The sequence below is a fragment of the Danio rerio genome, chromosome 16 (genome assembly GCF_052040795.2).
Source record: "Danio rerio strain M-AB ecotype USA chromosome 16, GRCz13ab, whole genome shotgun sequence".
Lineage (NCBI taxonomy): Eukaryota > Metazoa > Chordata > Actinopteri > Cypriniformes > Danionidae > Danio > Danio rerio.
Window position 1 is genome coordinate 26,873,869 of NC_141036.1, and position 26,468 is coordinate 26,900,336.

A 26,468-nucleotide genomic window follows, 5' to 3' on the forward strand; every position below is an offset into this window, starting at 1 on the left:
AGAAGCACTTCAATATTTGTGCACATTATTATCATCAGCTCAAGAAATTATTTTAAGTATAGACAAGCAAGCAAGCTCTCTTGAGAGAGCTTGTGCTTAAGACGGCTTTGTGAACAACAACAAGGTGGATTCTGCTCTTCTTCTTGGCTTTGTGGCCAAGATGACAAGTTTTGTTTGAGCTCGGTTCGAAAATGGCTTGTTATTATATTTATGTAATATTACAGTGTAAGGTCTCGGCTGTGTATGAAAAAATGATGGTTCCTTTGTTTTCATCATCCTGGATTGTGCACGAGCAAGTGACGTATCTCTGTAAACCAACAACCTTCAGTTGCACATCTTGCTCCGCCTTTTGGTACCCTTTGGTTGTACAGCACTGTTCGCTTTTTGGTACCTTTTGACAGTGGAAATGGCCATAAAAGCGCACCAAACCAAACTGTATCGTACCATACTACTCAGTGAAAACAGCTATTAAAGAGCCACACGGACCCAATTTACTGTTACTCATGCATTTTTATTCTTGTTTTTTTCATAATCATTATAGGCCAATATCAACTTCATAACTGAATTTCAATCAATTGCACAGCCCTATGCAAACATATGATCTGCTTCGAGTAGTTTGAAGTGGTTAGGGTTTAATGTCGAGTTCAGGGATCACTTGATTTCTTACCATACACCAGCAGTGTGTAGTGATCAGCTGCACGGCCGTAATTATTATGTGCCTGACAGAGGTAGGTGCCATTGTGTGATTGGCTGAGGCGAGACATGTGGAGGATGTTGCCGGTTTTCTCCGCCCTCTCAGGAAGAGTGTCGTTCACTCGTGACCACTGGATGTCACGTGGTCTAGAAAGGAAGTGGAAGATGACATTGCATTAAAGAAGCAATCAAGAATTTATCAAAGACAGAACAAAGGCATTAAAAGAAAAGCTCAAAATCAAATCTCTTCCAAATAATGAGGCTCCAGAGACGGAGAATGGAAATAAGGTAATATAAAAAAGGCATTAAAGAACTACAATCTGTGTATGACTTAGGGTTAGGAAATATATAAAAAAAAAATAAAATAAAAAAAAACAGTATATATATATATATATATATATATATATATATATATATATATATATATATATATATATATTTATGTAAATTAGAAAATATAATTGAAATTTGTTTTTAATCCACTGACATAATTTAAAATTTACTTCAGCACATTTTAAAAGTAAATAATAGTAATTAAATAAATGATACTGAGAAATGTAATAACAAAATGTTCACAAAAGCTTTTTAAATCATTACCATTTTTAAATCCATTTAAATCCAAGGGTGATCTCCAGAACTGGAGGAAGCACTTTTAGCTTAGTTTAGCGTAAATCATTGAATCGGACCAGACCATTAGCATCTCTGTCAAAAATTTCAAAGACTAGTTTCATCACATTTCCTATTTAAAGCTAGACTCTTCTGTTGTTACATTGTGTACTAAGACTGATGGAACATTGAAATTTACTATTTCATAGGTAAACATGACAAGGAACTATATTCTTATTCTCGTGTAATAATTAAGCAAGCATGCTGCTGAGTCATGACTGCAGCAGGTGCAATGATATTACGCAATACCTGAAAATAGTCCTCATTTAGGTAACTACATAACATCGCTGCGTAATATCAAAGACTATAGAATACACAAAACATGTCACTCGGTATTATTATGCCTATCATTAAATTTTAGTATTTCCATAGCAACCCTATTACTACCCCTTCAATATGCACAACAAGAAACAAAAAGAAGGAGCTTTGACTGCGTAAACTCTGGGGAAGAAAGTCTGAGTGCTTTAATTACATTAGGTTTCCACTTTTTTTGTGTGCTAGAATGTTTAAGTGGCCCTCCTATGAATTGTCAGTCACTAATATGGCCCCCCCGCCAATTTGAGTTTGAGACCCTTGCTATAGACTGACGTTTCTCTGGGGGATCCAGATGTGTGCTTTCACAACAGTTTGGTGGTCAACAACGCACTGGAATTACATTACATTACAACAATTACATCGAATACTTGCTTCACAGACATAAGAAATATATCCAGATAAAGCTTGAAATGAAATAAACCGAACTACAGATGTAAAAAAAGCACCCTTAAAGAGGCTTTGGTAATCTTTAAAATTTTTGAGTGAGATGCTAATGGTTTAATCTGATTCAATGATTTATGCTAAGCTAAGCTAATAGCGCTCCCAACACAAAAGGAGGTCACCTGAGTGGATTTAAAATTGGTACTAAAATTTAACTCTAGGTGATTTGTAAAATTAGCCTTTTTCTAAAAAATATGGAGCGCTCCTTTAGGATTTTACAGCAAGACAGGGACTATTTTATATACATTCACGTAGGCCTACTCTTTGCAGAGGAGAGTGCAGAGCAGTACAGTTCTAGCAGATAATACCAGGCAGACAGAGACAAAAGAGCATGAAAGTAGGAGATTACCAAACACACACACACACGCTCACACACAAACAGCTGCGAGGTGATCCACAGCAGCAGGAGATACATGGAAAACTGTAGGGCAAAACGCCCGAGGCTTGTGTTCTGAGCCCACCGCCTGTGAACCGCCTCATCCCTCATCCCGCCTGGATACAATACAAGTCTACGTCATCACCGGGAGTAATCCCATGGGACACTTTTAATTACAGCCCTCACAGGATTCAGGATTCATACCACACACATTCTCTCAGCCATACATACAGTTTGAGCCAACCAGAGCAGCCTAGGGATAATAAACACACCCCTCCAACAAATGCAGACTGTGTTTAATTGGTGATTAATGTCGGATGAACATGATCGTAATGGCTTTATAAGCAAGCTGCGCGACGCAGTGTAACTGTGAGTTCAGCTACCGTAGAGCGGCATCTGGATCCATCTTTCATCCCTCCCATCAATACACTCATTTATCTCAACCTATCCAGAGAGCGTCTCTGCGGGCGGCTGGTCTATTCTCATTTCTCATCAGCGCATTCTGTAATCTTCAAACATGCCCCTACAATTAAACATTTACACGTTTCGTACTCTCCTTCTCCCCACCGCATAAATCACGAGGTCTATCATTTCTCTTTCCTGGCTAAAACCCTTCGCAGGCCATCTTTCTTCCCCTCTCTCTCTCCGTCATTCCCTCATTTGGGCGTAAAATGAGTGGCAGCTCTATCTGTCCATCTTTCATTTCTGTAGCCGGTCTCTTACGAGGCTCTGGAGAGCTTTAATGGCTTTCTGCTCACTGGCTCTTAGGGAGAACAGACTCAGTGACCACAGACAAAAAAGAAAAGAAAAAGACAAAGACAGAGACAAAGACAAATATGTCTTCTGAAGAAAGAAAGTGTTCACTGAGACACTGCTGAAGCTGAATGAGCGACACTTTCGCCTTCAGAATAAGATGTTTAGTGATGGATGTGGGAAAAACCTGCCAATTAAAGGTCAAATGCTGGTGGAGGACATTCGGTCAAGGAATATTGTTGTTCATTTAATATATATTAATGCAGTTTTTGACTTTTTTATTAATTTATTTATTTTTCCGGCTTAGTCCCTTAATAATCAGGGGTTGCCACAGCAGACTGAACCGCCAACTTATCTAGCATATGATTTACGCAGCACTTGCTTTTCCAGCTGCAACCCAGCACTGTGAAATACCCATACACTCTTACATTTACACACATTCACTACGGCCAATTTAGTTTATTCAGTTCACCTATAGCGCATGTGTCTGAAATGTGGGGAAAACCGGAGCACTCAGAGGAAAACCATGCGAACACGGGGAGAACATGAAAACTCCACACAGAAATGCCAACTGGTCCAGTCGGGACTCGAACCAGCGACCTTCTTGCTGTGAGGCGATTGTGTTCCCACCGCAACCCTATGCTACTCAACTGTTTATTTTATTTTAAAGTATTTGAACGTATTTTATTTTATTTTAGGTAACTCTTTACAAAAAAAAAAACAAAAAAAAAAACAATAAATTATTTTAACCCAATTGTAAATTATTATTATTTTTATTTATTTATTATTATTATTATTTTACAACTACTAGCTCCCTTTTTATCCCATGCATTTTTATCAAATCTACATTGTACAATGCAAACAAGTTAATAAAACGCACTGTAATTTCTCACAACGCAAACAAATCAATAAAACGTGCTGAATTTTTTTCCACAACAAAAACATATTAGTAAAATGTGCTGCATTTTCTCACAATGCATTCAAATTAAAAAAACGTTCTGCATTTTCGCACAACACAAACAACCTAATAAAACGCGCTGCAGTTTCTCACAACGCAAACAAATTAATAAAGCGCACTGCAGTTTCTTACAACGCAAACAGATTAATAAAGCGCGCTGCAGTTTCTTACAACGCAAACAAATTAATAAAACGCGCTGCAGTTTCTCGAAACGCAAAATAATTAATAAAACGCGCAGCAGTTTCTTACAACGCAAACAAATTAATAAAATGCACAGTATATTGTCACAACGCAAACAAATCAATAAAATACACTGTATTTTCTCACAACACAAACAACCTAATAAAATGCACTGCATTTTCTCACAACGCAAACAAATTAATAAAACGTGCTGTATTTTCTTACAACGCAAACCAATTAATAAAACATGCTGCATTTTCTCACAATGCAAACAAATATATCAAACATGCTGTATTTTCTCACAACGCAAACAATTAATAAATTGTGCTGCATTTTCTCATAAAACTGTCAAATAGCACAAAACACAATGGAAATGTTCCAAGAGGACCCTAAAACATGACGGATCCGACTATTTAGGTTATGGTTATTTACGATGGTAATAAAATACTAAAGACACCAGAATCAGAATATTAAAATAAACAAACAAAAAACTCTTTCAAAGATCACCTACACTTCACTAAGCAATAGTCAAGGCACAGCGGCATCTGTCACGTTTTAGGGTCCCTAAACATTAAATTTGTTGTTTTTGCAAGTGTTGTGAGAAAATGCAGCACATTTTCGTAAAATGCTTGCGCTGTAAGAAAATGCAGCGTTTTTTGTAATGTGTTTGCATTGTAAGGATTTGCAGCACATGTGCTGTCAAACAGATGAAGATCTTTTCTCAATTTGCTGGCGTTTGTTGTAATTGCATGTGTTTTCTTAAATTGCAGCACGTTCAGCAGCCACAGTAATATTGTGCAAAAAAATTAGAATAAAATTATACTTTATTTTGAAAAAATTATTTTATTGTGCTTTTTTTATAATTATTATTGTTGTTGTTGTTTATTCTGTGTGTATTGCTACATTTGATAAAATCCTATATTAATTTTGTTATTTAAAAACAATCAAACAAATAAATACCTGTTAGTTACTGCTATAAAAACAATATACAGTTACATTAATAAAGAAAATGTGTCTTACTTCTTAGTTTTTTATACTGAATTTAATATTTTTATAACTTTGACCTCGTGTGTAAAATTCATTCATTATAATAAATAATAAATTATTAATAAAAATTTATAAATTGGACAATATATTTGTCCAGACATTTTACTTAATCTTCAAAATAACATACATATGTTTGTGCTTGATTTTTTATTATTGTTGTTGTTTATTCCATGTTTATTGCTACATTAATAACAATTCATTATCAAATTTATATTATTTACAATAAAAATTAAAAATCAAATCACTCTCAGAAACTGTAATAAAAAGAATAACTTACAATGAAATTAACAATTAAATGTACAATTACATTTATTTGATCTTATTTTTTATTTTTTTAATTGCATATCATATTGTATTACAGTATATTTTTTTATTACTTTTAGTAAAATTCACTTATTATAATAAATGAACTAATGCACACATATGAACAATGCACACATACATACTGTACATACAATGAAATTGACAGTATATTGTCGTTTAAACTATTTTTGTCCAGACACTTCTTTTATTGTGTCCTTTAAAACTGAAAATGAGGAAAAATAATGAGAGAGCTAAAAGAAGAGGAACAGAGGACAGAGCCATGGATGTACTCCCTCATGTAAGATCAGTCTACTGTAATAAAGCTGCATTCAGATGATCCTCTATAAGCAGTTTGGATTGTTACAAGATAAAAGCTGCTCTTATGGGACCAGTTCAGATGATTAGTTCTTAAAGCACATGTAAAAACAGAGCTTCACACACGCCTTCACATCCATCACGAATCTCCCACTCGCAGCCTGACAGATGCACTTAGAAAGAAAACACACACAGCGCTCTTGTACACTCACAGTGGGTTTCCGGTAACGGAGCAGGTGAGACTGAGGGAGTCTCCCTCTCGGAGGATGCCCTGAGGGGGAACGATTTTCACCGTAGGAGCAACTGCGGAGATAAAGAGAAAGATACAGACAGGGAATAAAACTTGAGAAGAGCTCTGTCACAAAGCCCACTGAGTGCCTACTGTCCTCAATGGCGGTGCTCTGACTGAGGCTATGTTTACGCTAGGGTGTTTTCAGCTAAATACGACATTTACATCATTTTATTTTGGAAAATAATCACACTACAGGGCTGAAAATGCTCGACCCTCGTCCCTATAATATGATAGCACAGTTGGAGAATTTAGTTTACATTGAAAATTTAAATTTAAAATGAAATTAGGCAATGTTGTAGAAGCAGCAAAATTCATTTTAAAATGTAAAATGACAATCCATATAAAACTGAGTTCCCCGTGATATATGTGCAAAGTTTGGTGCAAAATGTAAAGGATAATTCAATTATATAATTTACATTCCCCACTTCCAATCACAGTTTTAATATGTAAAAATGAGATACTAATTTTAATGCTTTAACAGTTATAAAAATTACATTAAAAAGGTATTACACGAATTGAGTTTGATGTGTGTAGTGCCATGCAGAAATGGTAAAGAAATGTTAAATGTTAATTGCCCTAATTGCAATTACTGTAGACTCACTCTGAGGAAAAGTAGAATTCCATTTTCATCGATACACCATGGCATGTTTAGCAAAATTCAATGTGTTTTTCAAAATGTAGAGCAAAAACACAGTTAAATGTATTTGTAATAGCGCATTGAAAAACTATTTTCAACTAATACATAGCAAGGAACGATGAGCGGAAGTGGTTTTAAAAAAGCATTCACATGATGGCCGGTTTGAGAATAACATCGTTCAGTCAGCTCTACTTAGTGTGCTGGTCAGTCAAACCAATACACCTAAATCGTTTGAAATTGTTCATGAACTGTAAATATAAATGTGATCACATATTTAGACTGCTGAAATAGCTTTGGATTCCCACTAATATCCCTGTGCAACATTGTAGTCTGTGGCGTTTTACTGTGTACACTGTAAAAAGATGGGTGGCTCAGTGGTTAGCACTGTCGCTTCACTGCAAGAAGGTCTCTGGTTAGAATGATTTCTGTGTAGAGTCTGCATGTTCTCTCCGTGTTTGCATGGGTTTCCTCTGGTCGCCCCGGTTTTCCCCACAGTCCAAAAACATGTGCTATAAGTGAATTGGTTAAGCTAAATTGTCTGTATTGTATGTATATGTGTATGTGTGTTTCCTAATACTGGGTTGTGACTGGAAGGGTACCCGCTGCATACAACATATGCTGGAATGGTTGGCGGTTCATTCCACTGTGGTCATCTCTGAAATAAAGACTAAGCTGAGGGAAAATTAATGTAAAAAATACTGTAAAATTTACAGTACTGTAAAAAAAACAATTAAAACTTTTCTTTAAAACTACAACACAGTAAGAGGTGTTATTTACAGTGTGCCTTTAATATTTGCCTTTAATACTGTAAGTTGCAAACATGCTGTATATTAATAATTATAATTTTGCTGTAAAACTGCAGTAAAAAAAAAACACTTTTACAGTGTAGTAGAACCATTGATATTAAATTGATTACTTAATACATAACAACATGTTTCTCAAGCAAGAAACATAAATGGATTATGTGACACTGGAGACTGGAGTAATGATGCTGAAAATGTAGGAATACATTCATTCATTCATTCATTTTGCTTCGGATTAGTCCCCTTTATGAAGGATCACCACAGCGAAATAAACCACCAACTTATGCAGCATATGTTTTACACAGTGGATGTCCTCCCAGCCGCAACCCAGTACTGGGAAACACCCATACACACTCATTCACACACACACTACCACAAATTTAGTTTAGTTTAGTTTCAATTCACCTATACCGCATGTCTCTGTACTGTGGGGGAAACTGGAGCCACCGGAGGAAACCCACGCTAACACGGGGAGAACATGCAAACTCCACACAGAAACGCCCACTGACTCATCCGGGACTTAAACCTGCGACCTTCTTGCTGTGAGGCAACAGTGCTAAACGAGGTACCATGTCGCCCAAATTAAGGAATAAAATTAAGAATTTTACATTATTATATTAAATTATAATCATAAAATTATTCAATCAATTATAAAATTGTACATTTATTTCCCACTATTACCTAATATGTCTTTCTATATGTTTCATCCTCTTGATGCATCTTTAGTGAGCTAGACAAAAACATCTCGAATTCGTACCGACCTCAAACTTTTAAATGTAAGTGTAAGCAGTGTTCTGCACTGAGTGAGCTACATTAATAATACAACATTTTTCTCAACAAAAATGCTTTTAAAACATTTTAGCAGGAGTCTGATACAAACCCGCTGTGGGTAACAACAGCAATACGCTGAAGTTTATATAAACTCAATTGTCTTTTACAGAGTAAAGCCTTTCGATTTTTACAGGGACTTTATGAGAGAAGTCCTTGTGCAAAGTCAATATCTACATCACTGGTTGAAATCTATCATATTTGGAGTGTTTCTGTGCTGTTTAACGGGATACTGTTGCCTTCTAGTCCTTTATCAAAGCAGGCAAGATGTGACACAAACAAACAAACGCTTGCCAACCAAACATGTTTAAACAGATGGGGCTTCAGCGAGCTAATAACAGGCGCTAATCAGTCTAATATGGTGGTAGTCATGGAAATGTGACGGCGTTGTTGGCTCACAGTGAACGTCCAGGCTGTAGTGACGAACTCGCTTCTGGCTCACGAGTGCGGGATGAGACGCCTCACAGCTCAGCGCCGCTCTGTTATCTTTCCTCTCCACGGGGATACGGATAGTGTTGGAAACACTCACAGTCTTGCCATTCTCCTGCTGGGAGATCACACCTGAATGAAAAGAGAGGGACGGAAAGAGGGTTTACATGAGTCACTCTGCACAAATTTGAACCCTTTTGTGCATTGTGGTCACTGCAATGGACAGATATTTGGAAGCTATTATCAGTCATTTAAATTGTAGCACCATGTGCTGAACTCCCAATGAGCCGTTTCCAATTTCACTTCATTATTGTTTGTATTGTCCCACGTTGTTTAGAGATATTGAGTCATACATTTAATATGGCAGAGGGATGAGAGAATTCAGCAGGAATTAGTGTTGAATCCTTTAATTAACGGAAAACCAAATAGGTGTTAAATAAGTTGTTGGAAATACTTCTATCCAGATTAAATCATATTTGTTTATGTACATTTTGGTAACACTCTACTTGAAGTGGGTGTTCAAATAACTATGACATAACACATGAATGCATGCATGTTTATCATTAAGTGTTCTTCTCTCAGTTGTGTCATTTTAAATGCAAAGCTGACACTGTTTGAGAAGTTTTGATGACAACTTGACATAAACAATTACTTCAATTAATCTGTCTTTGTCTTTGTCATGACAACTTGACATTATCAAGACGACAGAGCTTGTCATGAAAATGGCATAAACAGGATTGTCATAATGACATTATAACTGTGTTAAATGAATATTTTTCTGATCACTTTTTCCTTGGTACCATTCAATCTTTTTTTTATTATACAAAGATATTAAAATGTCATTATCTTGACAAATAAATGTATAACTTCATCATTATTACTTTAATGACATCTTAGTGAAAAACTCAATTTGTACACTGTAAAACATCTTGCTGTCTTACATTTTCTCAGGGTATACAGTATATGCAAAAATATTATAGGTAATTTCAATACCTTTTTAAGACTTTTTAAAGACCTTCTCAGAATATTTTAAGACCTCGTCACCACTTCAAGTTCTAATCAGTATCAAACCTTTAACTTAATAAACAGTTGTTAATAAACACTTGTGGTTAAATAAATCAATGGAGCACAACCGTGCAACAGAACTCAGATAAACTCAGAAGAAACAAAGCTTGAAAGAATAAATTATGTGGTCGTTTTTAGCGACAGGTGTCAGCCACTGTTTAAACTCGTCTTTCTCCTACCAGAAGTACGAAAACTTACATTTTTGCTTTCTGTTTGGCTTTATGGTTTCGCTACATGTTGAAAGCGTCACATAATATTCCCGCGTTTGTCACAAATTCTGTGACATCATCCGGACAAAGGAGTTTGGCCCGATGTGCCCATGCCCGAACCAATTGCGTGTATCGAGCACTCCATTGTTAATATTAGGAGGAAAATAAATATATTTATGCTGTTTTGGAGTCAAACACTTTGGACAATGCTTGAACAAAATTTAAGTCCTCCTAAAAACGCGTTTTTTAAAATGTTCTCATTATTGATTTATCAACTTTTAATACTTTTTAAGACCCCGCAAAACACCCTGTTTACAGTTGAATCAAATGAATTTCTCTAGCCATCTCAAGCCATTAATCAAACTGACAGAAAAACAAAGATAAACTTTGTATAAATTTTTTTAAAAAGTTTTTTGATCGACTTAATTTAACCAGATTAACTTATTAAAATAGGTTAAAGCAACATAAGAAAAATGACATTTTGTCATTCCTTTATTTTTTTGTGTGCCACTGTAGTTGAGGTCCAAAAAACATTAACAACACTGTTATAAAATTAATGGCACAATCATAATGGCCTCACAACAATCATGTTTATTACAGGTTTATTATAGGTTTATGAGAAGTTACGTTGTCTTGGTAATTATGTTGTCAAGTTTTCATGACAGACACTGACAGGTTATGATGTATTTGGTTATGTCAAGCTGTCACAACAAAGACATCTCAAACATTCTCAAAAACTCATCTTTGCATTTAAAAGGAGCAAATGACACTTAATTAAGGTTGTCTTAAGAATGCTTAAAATAAAATGCATATTTATGACATGTCAGTTCATGATTATAAAGGTTTGATTTGATTTATTTATTTCAAATAGAAATATCATACATAAAAAATCTTAAACAAAAAATGATGAATGTGCACTTTTTCATCCACTCATGAACAGTGCAAAATATAATACAAAAATCAGCATATTAGACTAAAATGTAGTCAAAAAGATTCAAAGTACACATCATGGATCTTTGTTATAGTCTGCTGGATTGTGCTGTGCATTCATTAAGTAAGAGAATTAGAGTGCACATTCAGTCACATTACTGACACACCAGACCGATCAAGTTCTGTTTGTTTCAAGCCATTTTCATTTACAAAATGAAAACTGTCTAAAACCAAGCAATCAAATCAGTTCAATTCAGTAACATTTTACACCACCAACATGGTGTTCACTGTAGGGAACAGATACTTAACTCGCTCAATATATGATATATTAAAAATCATATTTCACATGATTAAATGTAGAAACATTCATTCATTCATTCTCTTGTCAGCTTAGTCCCTTTGTTAATCCGGGGTCGCCACAAAGGAATGAACCGCCAACTTATCCAGCAAGTTTTTACACAGCGGATGCCCTTCCAGTCGCAACCCATCTCTGGGAAACATCCACACACACATTCACACACTCATACACTACGGACAATTTAGCTTACCCAATTCACCTGTACTGCATGTCTTTGAACTGTGGGGGAAACCGGAGCACCCGGAGGAAACCCACTCAAAGGCAGAGAGAACATGCAAACTCCACACAGAAACGCCAACTGAGCCAAGGTTCGAACCAGCAACCCAGCGACCTTCTTGCTGTAAGGCAGCAGCAATACCTACTGTGCCACTGCCTCGCCAAATGTAGAAACACATTTTTAAAATATATAGAATTTACTTTGTGACTCAACGATTCATAAATAAAAGGGTTAACAATGTGTGTTTACTTTTCAGCCAGACATTATTTGCATACCTTTGGTACAAATGCACTGCACTCTCGCCCCAATTACTTCAAGCCATCTGACTTAGATGCACCTTCCACACATTGATTTCTCTACCACAGAACAGGCTCTATTATCCTGGCGAGACTATTAAGTTTTAATTTGATGATGAAAACGAAACGTCAAGGGGCCAGTGAAGGGCAGAAAACGGGGGATGAAACAGATGGAGGAAAGTGCAGGTCGATAGAGAGTGAGGTCAAACAGAGTTCACAGATTTATGAGGGATACATCAGGATTACAATAACCATCGGTTTCCAACTTGTAAAACTTGCATTTAAAAAACTCTTACTTGACTAAAAGACTACCAGAACAACAAGAATAGTAATGGCTGCAACATATAATGATGCTGACGTGTATTGTTGTTTGATACACAATGTTACATTTTGTGTCTTATATAGAAAGAGCATTTAAAGGTAAAGCATTATGCCATTTTAATATTCTTTTTTCATCAAAGACAAAACCACAAATAGATCTTTTCTTTTAGTGTTATGATTATTACCATAGAAACAAATGATTTCTGAAATGAGCAGCTCTGAGAAGTTTCATAAACTTTCAAATGAGACTTACAGAAGTTCATGTTTTTTATATAATAAACAACAAGAGTTCTGCAGAAATGCAGTATTTTTGGTTAAAGGTGGTCTGTGGTAAACGCAAGCTCAAAATAACAATTTTACTTTTGATCTCTGCTATAAAGAATACACCATTGTGAATGTTGTAAAGCTTTCTCTTTTCTTGTAAAAGACAGTTGCTAACAAGAGGCTAAACGGCACTATAGAAGTTATCTCCAGTCCATTTTTACATTCTCGTTGTGTTTGTAATTGTGCTCTTGCTATCTATTCAAAGCCAAGCTTTCAGAGAAATCTATATATATATTTTAAATAAACACTGAAAGAGTAGACGGACAAGTAATGATGGTGATGTTAAAGTGGCGTGACTGCAGTGTGTAGTCCATTTATATAAGCCTAATTTATGTTTAGTTTTGAAGATCTGGCAATTTATTTAGGACTTTAAAAAATATTAACATTTTTTTTTTGAATAAATTCAGCAATAATCTAAAGGCCATATTAGAACTCCCATTGGGTTCTTGTCGATTGAGGCAGGCTGAAGATTAATTTTGTCTTGACCTAAAAAATACATAATCATTGCAGTGCTCAAACTTTCAGCATTTAATAATCCATGTTACTCTTAATGAAGCATAACTTTGTTTTTCAAATCATGAGTTAAATGAAGATGTAGTGTAATAATTTGTAGGGTTACTGTAGGGATAATGTAGGTTTAATGATGATTAAATTCGTTTAGTTATTTTACATTAGGTAATTTATAAAATGCATGTTTGACTTGAAATATTAAAAATCTGCACTAATATAAAATAAAAATAAATAAACTGTTATTTTAATGTGTACAAAGATTTCACAATATTAATTCACTGTACTATACAATAAATGCAACTTTGTATATGTAAAAGTAATTTATGTAAAAAAAACTATACAAAAATATATCTTAACAATTATCTTAAAAATATATATCTCATAGCAGGGAACCTATTAGGCCAAAAATCACTTTTATGAGGGGTTTAAACACAGTTATGTGGCAACAGTGTGTGAATATATCCAGCCTGTAATGATAAAAATTCATTAAAATTATTTTTTATAATCACACTTCATGAAAACATCCTGCAGTAGCACTTTGATTGACATTTTCCCTATATACATGTCATCGGAGGGGGAAAGCCCTGCCCATTAGTGACCATACCTGCCAAAGATAATGTCAGCCACTAAGAGGCATTATAAATGTGGAGTTTTAGGATGCACAAAAGAACACCCTAGTCTCCATAGACAGCCTTCTTCTAAGCTTCTTTTGACATTTTCAGTTTTTCACAGAGATAGCCTTGATTTTGCCTTAGAACAAAATTGTCACAATCACCAGCGATCGAGCATTTGCAGAACATTGGAGAACGTTCGAGGTTACTAAAGTAACCCTTCGTTCCCCGAGGAGGGGAACGGAAGCACTATAAGTGGATTTGATTTGTAAAATCCACGCATAGGGAGGTTCGGTTCAGAAGCTACTCGTCTGAAAGAGTATTGAACGGGCCAATTAAGAATGAATTGGCAGCGCAAGCCTGCGCAGGTGAGCGGCATAAGCAATCAACTGAGTATATAAGCTCACCTGGCGCCAGCAGACGCTATCCTTTTTAAGCTGAAGAGACTTTCAACAGCTAAGGGACAGTCATTATGGCGACGGAGTATAGTGCTTCCGTTCCCCTCCTCGGGGAACGAAGGGTTACTTTAGTAACCTCGAACGTTCCCCTTCGGGGGGAACTTCAGCACTATAAGTGGATTTGATTTGTAAAATCCACGCATTGGGAGCCCATTGAAAGCGCCATAATGACTGCACCTTACCAACACCCCCGATGAGGAGATAGTCAAGCAAGCGTGACGCACCCGCATCATGGGGGGCGCGGTCCTCCAACGTGTCCCTGGCCCTAATTTATCCTACTTCAACAGAAGTTTTACGGATTTAGATATATTTTTTGGGAAGTCGTGAGCATCTAGATAATTCTAGGAATACGACAGTACGTTGGGAAGCGTGCAATCCCGATAGGGAGGACGCTGCGGAGGCCATCCGTTACCCGAGGGGGGATAGATGGCAGAATTTACATATGGACTAGCCCTAAAAAGGGGGAGTACGCATAGCAAAAGAGTGGTTAGCGGGGAGGGAAGACACGGGTCCGCCCAGGGGGGGGACTTAACCGTGGCGGAATAAGCATATGGGATCGCCTAGTGGGGATCACGCATAGCAGGCACCTTTACCCAAAACGCGGGCTGACCAGCGGGCAGACCTACAACGTAGTGGGCCAGCAAGTGACTCCTCCGCTGAGTCAGTGCTGGGGGCCACGGAGGAATCTGCAGGGCTCACCTGACGGGGAACTTTACTGACAGATAAAAAGGCGCACGTATCTCCGTGTTAGGGAAAATGGCGCAGCAAGCGTGTTTCAATACCCTACCGAATTGTTTCCTCAATCACCAAGGGTTACCTAATACCCTTGAGGAAACCGGCTCCACTCGCAGATTGTAAAACCTTGCAAATGTGTTGGGTGTCACCCAGCCCGCAGCTCTACAGAAGTCTGTTAGAGGGGCGCCGCGTGCGCGCGCTCGAGAGGATGCGAAACTCCGAGTGGAGTGCGCACGCGCTCTCGGGGGACGCGGCTCATCTCGGCTCTGATAGTGAAAGAAAGGCATCCACAATCTAGTGGGAACTTATTTCGGTACGGCACTTCCCTGCTGCCGACCGTTATAACAGATGAAGAGCTGCTCAGATGATCTAAACTCTGAGTGCGGTCCAGATAATACGCAAAACGCGAACTGGACAATAAAGAAGGGCTGGGTCTGCCTCCTCCGAGGGCAGCGCTTGCAGGCTCACTACCTCGTATTAAAACGGAGTGGTAGGAACCTTGGGCACATATCGCGGGCGGGGTCTCATACGTGAGAGAAGCCAGCCCAATTACAGGCACGAGTCACTGACCGAAAAATGCCTCCGGGTCCCCGACCCTCTAATCGATATCAACGCGACCAGCAGAGCTGTCTTCAGGGACAGAAATACTGAGTCGAGGATCGAAGGGATCTGACGCGGCTTGTGTAGCGAGGGCGAGATCCTAAGAGGGCATGAGAGGGGGCGGGGTGGATTAATTCGCTTAACGCCCCTGAGGAACCGGATGATGAGGTTATGCGTTCCCACGGTGCTGCCAGCCACCGCGTTATGAGAGCGGAGATGGCAGCCACGTAACCTTGAGTGTGGAGGGCGACAGCCTGCTCTCCAACTTCTCTCGGCGTAAAGAAAGCACAACGCTGATCTGGCAAATTACGGGGGTCTTCTCAGCGAGAGACACACCATTCAGTGAATAGACTCCACGTCAGGGCATAGGCGCGCTCGGGGAGGGGGCTCTAGCCCGAGTGACGGTATTAGCCACCGCAATCGGAGGTTACCTAAGTCTTCCTCGCGTCTACAATCTCTTCAAAGATCGGCGAGGGTGCCAGGTGGTGCCCTGTCCCTGAGAGAGTAGGTGCTCTCTCGAAGGGACTGCCAGGGGAGGGCTATCGCGAGGGAGAGCTCTGACATCCAGGTCCGGTTGAGCCAGAGGGGCGCAACCAGCAACCTGTTCCTCGTCCTCTTCCTGACCTTGCACAGTAACTGCGCGAGCAGGCTCACTGGGGGAAACGCGTATTTGCGCGTGCACCGAGGCCAGCTGTAAGCCAGTGCATCCGTGCCGAGAGCACTCGGTCAGGGAAAGAACAACTAGCAATGAGCGATCTCGGGGGAAGCAACAGATCGATCTGGGCTTCCCCGAATCGCGCCCATATCAGCTGAACAGACTCGGGGTGGAGTCTCCATTCTCCAGGACGCAAGGCTGCCGTGAGAGCGCATCGGCTGCACGGTTGAGCTTGCCTTAATATGAATGGTGTGCAGCGATTTCAGCCGCGGATGACTCCAGAGGAGCAGACGGCGGGCGAGCTGAGACATGCGGCGAGAGCGCATACCCCCTATACGGCTGATATACGCCACCGCCGCCGTACTGTCCGTCCTGACCAGCACGTGTTGCCGCTCCAGCACCGGAAAAAAACGGTGGAGAGCGAGGAACACTGCCAACAGCTCCAGGCGATATGCCAATGCAACTGGGTACCTTTCCACAGGTCCGCAGCCGCATGCCCGCAACGCACAGCCCCCCAGCCCGTGTTGGAAGTGTCTGCTGAAACGACAACAAGACTGGACGCCTGTTCTAGAGACACCCAGGTCTGTAGGAACGAGGGGTCGCTCCAAGGGCTGAGGGCGCGGCGACACAGCGCAGTAACAGAGACTCGGTGTGCGCGCGCGTGCCATGCGCGTCTGGGGACTCGATCGTGAAGCCAGTGCTGAAGTGGTCTCATATAGAATAATCCGAGCGGCATGAAGCGGCTGCGGATGCCATATGCCCCAGGAGCCTCTGAAATAGTTTCAGTGGGACCACTATTTTACTGTCGAGCTCTCTCAGACAGTACAGCATCAGCTGAGCGCGCTCTCCGGAGAGGCGCGCTGCCATGGTGACCGAGTCCAGCTCCAGCCCGAGAGAAGAGATCCTCTGCACGGGGGCGAGTTTGCTCTTTTCTCGGTTGACCTGAAACCCCCACAGGTGGAAGTGCCAGAGCACTTTGTCTCTGTGCATAATCAACTGCTCTGAGAGAGGGCAAAATCAGCCAGTCGTAAAGAAATTGAGTATGCAGATGCCCGCGAGCCGAAGGGGCGCTGAGGCACCCTCCGCGGGCTTGGTGAGGACCCGCGGAGACAGAGAGAGCCCGAAGGGGAGGGCTTTGTATTGCCAAGCTCGACCTTCAAACGCAAACCGCAGAAACTGTCGGTGGCGAGGAAGAGTGGAGACATGGAAATACGCGTCCATCAGGTCTAATGCTGCAGACCAACCCAGAGGACGAACGCACCGGAGGATGCGCTTCTGCGTGAGCATTCTGAACGGCAGCTTGTGCAGGCAGCGGTTCAAAACGCGCAGATCTAGGATTGGCCGTGACCCACCGCTCTTTTGGGCACGATGAAGCATGGGCTGTAAAACCCGCTCTCCATCTCGGCTGGAGGGAGCGGCTCGATTGCATCCTTCGCCAGGAGGACAGCAATCTCCTCTCGCAAGACAGGGGCGGACAGGGGGCTGACCCTGGTGAATACACACCCGTGACTTGGGGGGCCGTTTCGCGAACTGAATCGCATAGCCGAGTCTGATTGTGCGTATGAGCCACCGCGAAGAGCTGGCCCGCGCTAACCAGGCAGGCAGAGCTCTCGCTAATGGACTCATCGCTACAATCGCTGACGTACCAGCAGTGGGGCAGCGCGAAGTGGGTGTGCTGATCCGGGAAGCTCGCGGGTCCCACGGAAAAGCTGGAGGTGAGATATTTGCACTCACTCCAAACCCGAGCTCCGGAGGGGAGGCTCGAGGGGTGGGAGAAAGGAGACCGTCCTCCCAGCGCTCGTGAGCCACTGGCGAAACGCACCGAATCTGCAAGCTAGAAAGCATAGCGTCCCAGACTGGCAGATTTCGGGCTGTCACATCTGGGGAAGTGAAAAGTGCCCTTTCATAATGTTTTCATGGCAGTAAAAAGTGCCGTTGGAAATGGGGCCCTGCCGTAACATGTCCGTTTCAGGATCCGTAGTGACAGCGCTCACCAGCCCGAAGGGGGCGAGCGGGTCTGGATCATCATCGGACAATGAAAGCCCACCCTCCGATGCCGCGGTGGACATCTGGTCTCCGGTGTCATCGGGCGTAAGGGCTACCATCTGTTAGACGGATCGCTTCCCCCGCCCGAAGCTTGGATGGAGCGCTTAGAGGAGCGGGAGGTCCGCGGGCCCGTGGGCGACGGATTATCTCTCGCTGAAACCCTCAGATCTGCCCGAGTGCCCGCTGCAGAGCAGGGGACAACTGGGGTGGCTCACCCTTTTGCAAAGGCTAACCGCGATCTTGCGCAACAGTCATGGCATCGCAATGACGACATGAACTGCCCGCGAGCAGCGCATTAACATGCTGGACCCCCAGACATGTAACGCAGTGCCCGCGCCCATCATCCGAGGACAGGAAACCACCGCATCCAGAAACGCACATTCGGAGCGCCGTCCTGATAAGGACGTGCTGCACGACTGTGTTGCTCTTTCTGTGAAGTTTGCAACTTTATACGCACCGCTCTGGAGGACCGGACCCAAAGAACGCCAGGCAAGGGAGAAACCCAGCTCGACCGTCTGCCACTGCGTGTACACACTCTGGACCGGGAGAATGCTCTCGTTCGCTCAGAATCGCTGGTCACAGCAGGAGGAACCCTCATCGACTCGATCAGAAAGTCTCTGAAGCGAAAAGGATAGCGTCTGCTGGCGCCAGGTGAGCTTATATACTCAGTTGATTGCTTATGCCGCTCACCTGCGCAGGCTTGCGCTGCCAATTCATTCTTAATTGGCCCGTTCAATACTCTTTCAGACGAGTAGCTTCTGAACCGAACCTCCCTATGCGTGGATTTTACAAATCAAATCCACTTATAGTGCTGAAGTTCCCCCCGAAGGGGAACTACACACATCCAACATTCATGAATACAACTCCCATCATGTACCTCACACACACCACGTCCTGTTCTCTCCCAGATTACACATACAGTTGATTCTTGAAAGGACTGATTTCCAGGACTATAAAGACACCTCATACACACACACACTTTGCAATGTCTTGTACATGATATCTTGTGGTGTCTTGCCGTGTTTTTGACCTTTCCTTTGTTTTACTGTTTATGTTGTTTTTCCGCCTATCCTGACCATTGGCCTGTATTTTAGATTATCCGCATGCTCATGTCTGTCTCTGTTTTGAACTATTTCCTGCCTGAAGATTCTCCTAATAAACTGCACTTGGGTCCTCAACTTCATTGTACCTCGACTCATTACAATAATACAACCACTATAGTACTACTGCTGTTACTAATAAGAAGTTTGCTTTTAAAAGCCGAGTTTTAACTTTAGTTCTGACTTTTATAGTAATTAACTTAGAACCAAAAGATTTACAATTATGCCTGTAACCTTGCATTTATAAAAAAAAAAAATCTAAAGTATAAGATAGAAACTCAGAATTCTGACTTGCAATACCATTTTCTTCACAAGAAGAAAATCAGAATTGTGCAAAATGAATGCAACACTGCAAGAAAAAAATCCCCATCGAAGTCATAATTACTAATTTTTCTTCTTCCATATGAAATTTATCCAGGGCTTCACATTAACACCTGCCAACCTAAATACGGGTTGATTTATTCTGTGGTGGGTTAGACAGACATTCCCACTAGCCACTTAGGCTGATTGAAAAAAAAAAAATTATTGTAGTTTTCTTAAAAGCAGGGTTCAACAATAAGGATGGACCAATGGCCCTTGAGAAATGAGAGCAGCACGACTGACAAAAACAACTGTGTTCACGCGAGCAAAAGAAAGCAGGTGAATACCGAATGACAAGAGGATCATGTGCACGGTGAGACACAGGCGATCACTTAGTGTCACGTGTGAGTCTTTAAAAGTGTGCCCGATTCCTTGCATGAAGCAACCGTTCCTGGAAACGCAACTGCTACGATCGATTCTTTTTGAAAGACTATACAAAAAGCGTTTCTCATGCACCACTTTTAAGGAATTGAGATAAAAAAAGGATTTTATGTAAGCAGCAGCGGTTGCAGCTTTCGCTTTAAACATTCTTTACACAGATTATAAAAGGGCCTAATGTTAACTGTGTGCGCAGGATCATACTTTCACACGGAATGTTTTTCATGTGTTTCTTTTGCTTTGGTTATTTTTTGTTAATATAGTTTAATTATCATCCTTTTCAATAACAAAGCTTTATAGGAAATTAATTAGCTATCTGGTCATCTGAGACCTTTAGCCAGGACAGACTACTGTGCATATTTTTAGATACATGACAATATGTATATATATATATATATATATATATATATATATATATATATATATATATATATATATATATATATATATATATATATATATATATATAAAATTATTATTAAAATTTATTTTCCAACAACAAAATTGTGGGCTAGTGATGATGAAAAACTAGTAGCCACAGTGGCTGTTGATCAAAAAAGTAAATGTAAAGGCCTGAATGTATCAAAATGTTCATAAATAAATACCATATATTATTCAGTGTTATTAATACATTAACTAATGTTAACAAGCTGAACATTATAATGTATCATGCATTGTTACCTCCCCACAATAATCTGACATAATCAGATAATGTTGCTAGTTTTGCAGAGCTCTGTGTTTTTGCATTTGGCTATTTCCAGGAAAAATGTCAGTCCAAGCACTATCCCTGCTGAAATAACCGCAAATCTGATTTCCAACAAGTAACTTGACAAGAACTTGTTTATAGAACTCTCACTTGTGTGATCTTGCGGCAATAACCTTGATCAGACAGACATTTAAATTATTTTCACCGAAGCAGAACACCGACTGGCTCAGAAGTCGAAACTCGAGCTGAAACCCGTCTTACTGAATCTGTCGCACAGAAACAGACACTTGTGCTCACGACTTTATATTCCAGCAACATTGATAGAGCACCAAACCTACAATCTCACCCTGAACTTCCTTCCCTGCCTCTCTTTCTCAGCGTCTTTGTCATTCTTTTTCTACAAGATTTTTTTCCCCCTGCTAGGAGCCCAGAAAAGCAAAGCTGAAACAAAGAGATAGAGCAAATGCAATGGCAGTGAGGTAAAAGAAAGGGAGAGAAAGCAGGAAAGGAAAGGTAGAGTTGACAGAACAGAAATAAAGGCACAGATTGGAGCAGCACCTGGATTCAGTTCTCTCTGCATGTGTGTGTATGTGGGATGTATTCGACAAAAAAAAAAAAAAATGCTTCTCTGCACACATCTGAAGGGACCCAGATGGACAGATGCATTTGAAATTCGATAGAGTGACATAAAGCAATAGAGGGGAAAATGTGCCAATGAGCAAACACATGGGGGAGAAGAGCAAAGCCTTTCTTTCTGGCTGCCAGAGAGATTAGTCCAAATGCATGACATTTACCATGAAGACAGACAGTCTGACAGAGAGACAAAGCAAACATGCACACATGTAGAGGATTTCTACATTTTGAAGTTAACTCTATTGTGTTTACATGTGTGCTTATGTGCTTGTTCGTGTTTGTAAGTGCATGTGCAGCAGAGCTCAATGGTGCCAGCATTTCAATCGCATTTTCAGACTAAAAATAGATGTAAGTGGAACTGATAAATGCATTTTGGAGTATATGTAAAAAATAAAAAGGTGGGGCCTCATGGTGGCGCAGTGAGTAGCACAATCGCCTCACAGCTAGAAAGTCGCTGGTTCAAGCCCCGGCTGGGTCAGTTGACATTTTTGTTTGTCTCCCCGTGTTTGCGTGGGTTTCTTCCAGGTGCTCCGGTTTCCCCCACAGTCCAAAGACATGCGCTATGGGTGAATTGAATGAACTAAATTGTCCGTCTATGTGTGTAAATGCAAGAGTGTATAGGTGTTGCCCAGTGTTGGGTTGCGGCTAAAAGGACATCCACTGCGTAAACATATACTGGATAAGTTGGCGGTTCATTCCGCTGTGGCAACCCCTGATTATTAAAGGGACTAAGCCGAAAAGAAAATAAATGAATAAATGAATGAATAAAAAATAGGTTCCTGGGATTTCAGCTTTTTAAAATTCAGGACATAAAAAGTTAAAATTTAAAACGATTTAACAAAATACAAAAAAAAAAAAAAAAAAAAAACAATATTACTTAAAGGGACAGTTCATCCAAAATGAAAATTTACTGCTAATTTAGTTACCTTAGGCCATTGAACATAGTATGTAGTAGGTGACTAATAATGATTTAGATGAATTTGTGATCTTTAGTGATTTGTGTAATCAAAGTCGTTGTTCGGAGATTAAAATGAAACCCATTTTAAAATAACTTTGGAGCTCCTTGTGATACACTGGGGTTTTATTAAGCAAAATGTTTAGTTGTTGCAAGAAATGTAACATTATTTACAATTAGCTTTATGCTTTGATGCGTACAATTACACTGGTGTGATAAGTCATGGCCGGTCCCTGGAGCACACGAACACACAGATTCGAAGATCTGCTTTCGAATTTTGGTTAATGCTGAGCCATAAAAAGACTAGTCCTAAATCACAATTCATCAGCATTTCAAACAAATAACGCTTATTTTATGTTTCAAACATATAAATACCCATACAGTGCCTATAGAAAAGCATCATGACCTGTGAAAATCTATACCTTTACTCACATTACATTTTTTAAATACTCCTTCAGTATTAAGTTGTAGAAAGGCACAGGTTAGGAGAAGGCTACAAAAACATTTCAAAGGCTGGAATGTTATTTGAAAAGTGATTTGACTTCAGGCTGTATGACAAATAAAGTCATTATTTCAAAGGGGTGTGATGATTTTCTATAGGCACTGTAAGTACTAGCTAAACGTAACATGGTAATTTACAAGTTAATGTTTATGGAGATGACAAGTAACAATTATTTTTAAACACATAAACATTGTTTAGGTTACTAGAACAATTACTTTATGTTTCTCCTGGCTAAGCAGCAACTTACTTTCATGTATTTCTTGAGAAGTAGATTTTTTAAATTTATATATATATATATATATATATATATATATATATATATATATATATATATATATATATATATTTTTTTTTTTTTTTTTTTTAAACAGGAAAAGATAATCGGGCCTGACTCAGTATTAATGCTGTTTTTCAGCAGCTTCCTGCTCTGCAGAATATAAAAACATAGACACACTTGCCATCTCATCCATCAACACATGAGAACAGTACAAACAATCACCAAACATACAAAATAAATAGAAACAGGCTACTATCACAGTGGCTACAGCAGTAGCTGACCATCAGAGGATGAGCAAGTTTAAAAAAAAAAAAAAAACTCTCGATGAATTAACATGTTGTAAAACCAGCAGCTCTGATCTTTCCACTGCGGCGCAGGCTAACCTAGTAGCACTTGTCACCCATCATATTCATGATAAAGCTGTTATCATGATTAAATACATATTCTTACACATATTTGAGAATCAGCATATAAGATGGCTCACTATATAATTACACGTTTGTCAAAATTTGCAGAAAAGGTAAAAAAAGAAAACCAAAACGTCAAGTGACCAGCAACGCTGTGAACACATGCAGAGAACTGCTTGCCCAGGCTGTGGATTAGAGTTAATAATTCATATGGCTGAATAATCAACAAAAGCTTTATAAGGCCTGAGTGTACAGCAGGAGCCATAGGGACTGATTTGGACTTGTTTGTATGTGTTTATTTTTAATCTCAGAAAGGACCTCCATTGACTTGCTTTATAGAAATCAAGGATAATAGATTCAGATTTATTGAAAAAATTATCTTTGATGTTCTACTGATGATCTTTGATGGTTTAAGGGTGAGTAAAATAACTGTAAATTAGAATTTTTAGATGAACTAATCCTTTAAGGAGTTTACACATGTTTTACAGCCTGTCACGTTTTGTCCCTGTGTTCGGTTTGGTAGAAATACATAAACACAGCAGTCATGCTTGGAACTACACCAAAACAACTGGCCAGAGACAGCATGAACGAGCTTGAGAATGAGCTTTTGGTAAGAAACTACCCAGCACACCAAGATTTTTCACAATGTATAATGAGTTATTATAAATGTTGTGTAAAATGTAGCAGTGTTTGTTTTGCTAATTCCTCCCAAAAGGACTTGAGTGTTAACCCAGAGCAAGGACAAAATGAAATGTCTAACTGAAATTCTGTGCCCTTTGGTTTAGGTTTTTGTCAACTTTGCTTTTTGCTTGGAAAAAAAAATTGACAATGTTGTGATTCTCCCTGTAGCTGCTTGGTTTAAAGCTTATAAGACTTTAATGGAGACTTAAAAAAAATAAAAAATAAAAAGATTCCCCTCTGAAAACAGAAAAATACTTCTGGAACCAGTGCTGCAGAAATTTCAGGCTTGTTTATAAATAGGAAAAGACATTTACTGGATATTATTAGCATTTTAATTACAAAATAATCTGTTTCTGTAATTTAGTTTTAATATTTAGATGAAACATATTTCAATGATAATTTAATAAATACACACTGAAAACCTATAATAATAAAATTATTTTTGCTGCTTGTTCAAACTACTTAATTAAAATAAGCTAAAACAACATGATTCTTAAGACTTATTTTTATGTTACATCAACTTAAATTTGTAAAAACAATTAAGTTTGAACTTAATCTATTTGTGTTAGGACAATATGAAACAATTTTGTGGAACCTAGCTTTTTTTACAGTGTATATACTGCACTTTTTGTTTGTAAATACAGTCGTTTTTCATTGTAAATGTCCCAATGCATCTCTTTGATAAGCATAAACAAATTATTTGATACATTTTCACTCAGCCCCTAAAGTTCTGTAAACACTGCTCTGTGACAAAAGTAAACCCCTATTTATTGTGTCTACAGTAAATCTCTGTGTTGTTTTCACTTGTAATAAACTCACCTGGGATCTCTCTGCGGTCTCGAACCCAGCGCAGTGTGGCTGGAGGTTTGCTCCGCAGGGACAAACATGTGAGCTCAACCTCTCCTCCCTCCACCGCCTCTGTTTTCACCTCCACGCTGGGTACCTCCGGGGGCACCACCACCGACAGCGTCGCCACCTGGTGGTGTGTATCATCGGTGTAGAGCTGGCAGAAGTAGCCACCCTCGTCTGACACACTTACATTAGTCAACGTGATGCGCACCAGCTTCGGCGTAAAAAGAACCATCTGAAAACGGTCATCTTTCAGCGCTAGAAAAACAGGAAAAGAGAAAGGATAATTAGGAATGAAGAAAACACGGAATATGCTAGTGTAAATTAAACTTAAATTGAGCCAAATTACTTTCTAAATGTATCTTTCCTGCTCTTATAGTGAGCAATTACGATGGTGCCTGTTATTGCAAAGAAGAAAATGTGCCTTTTTAAATTTTAATCAAAATGGAATTACTTGCTCTCAAATGATTTTCTTTTTTTTTCCTGCTGATGTACAAATGGGCATTTAGGCAGTGTTCTTAGCAACCTTATTGCAAGTTCGACTTCATCTTGGTTGAAAACACTTTCTTTTAAAAACGAGGTTACAAAGTAGTTGAGCTTTACTTCAGTAAAGCATGTTATGGTTGGAAAATCCTTCAGAATAGTGTAAAAAGATCACTAACTAAATTGCAATAGCATTCAAAACAAATTGTCAATGATATATGCAATAAATTATTACAATTGATTTCAATATTATATTCATTAAAAAATCCTGAAAAGCAGATCACAGTTTCCATGAAATATTTGCATATTTGAATATAAACAAGAAAAGCAGTAATGGCTGTGGAGAATTCAGAACAAAACATTTTAATATACAGCTCTGGAGCAAGATTGTCATACAACAGATATTATTTGTTTGTTTGTTTGTTTGTTTGTTTGTTTGTTTGTTTGTTCGTTTGTGTGTTTGTTTCTTTGTTTATTTGTTTGTTTCTTTGTTTGTTTGGATGGATGGATGGATGAATGGATGGATGGATGGATGGATGGATGGATGGAAGGACGGACAGACGGATTGAGATGGATCGATAGATTGATGGATGAATTAATGGATGGATTGATAGATTGATCAATGAATGAACGAATGAATGAATTAATTAATTTGTTTACAACACGATGAATTAATTACTTGATTAATTGATAGAATGTTTGAATTAATTAATTATTTGTTGTGTGAGTAAATCTGAGTTTTATTTAAGCAAAAACGTAATTCATT

General features: G+C 39.3%; 1 protein-coding gene across 4 annotated transcripts in view; it reads right to left on the reverse strand.

Annotated features, from left to right (window-relative positions):
- Positions 1-26,468, reverse strand: part of cadm4 (cell adhesion molecule 4) — a 330,099-nt gene that overhangs the window by 39,371 nt on the left and 264,260 nt on the right. For all 4 annotated transcript variants that reach the window (XM_087285659.1, NM_001007428.3, XM_087285660.1 and 1 more), the window contains 4 exon segments: positions 25,190-25,477; positions 9,007-9,168; positions 6,260-6,350; positions 668-840 (listed from right to left, as the gene is read on the reverse strand). In XM_087285659.1, the coding sequence (XP_087141785.1) occupies positions 668-840; positions 6,260-6,350; positions 9,007-9,168; positions 25,190-25,477 (714 nt within the window).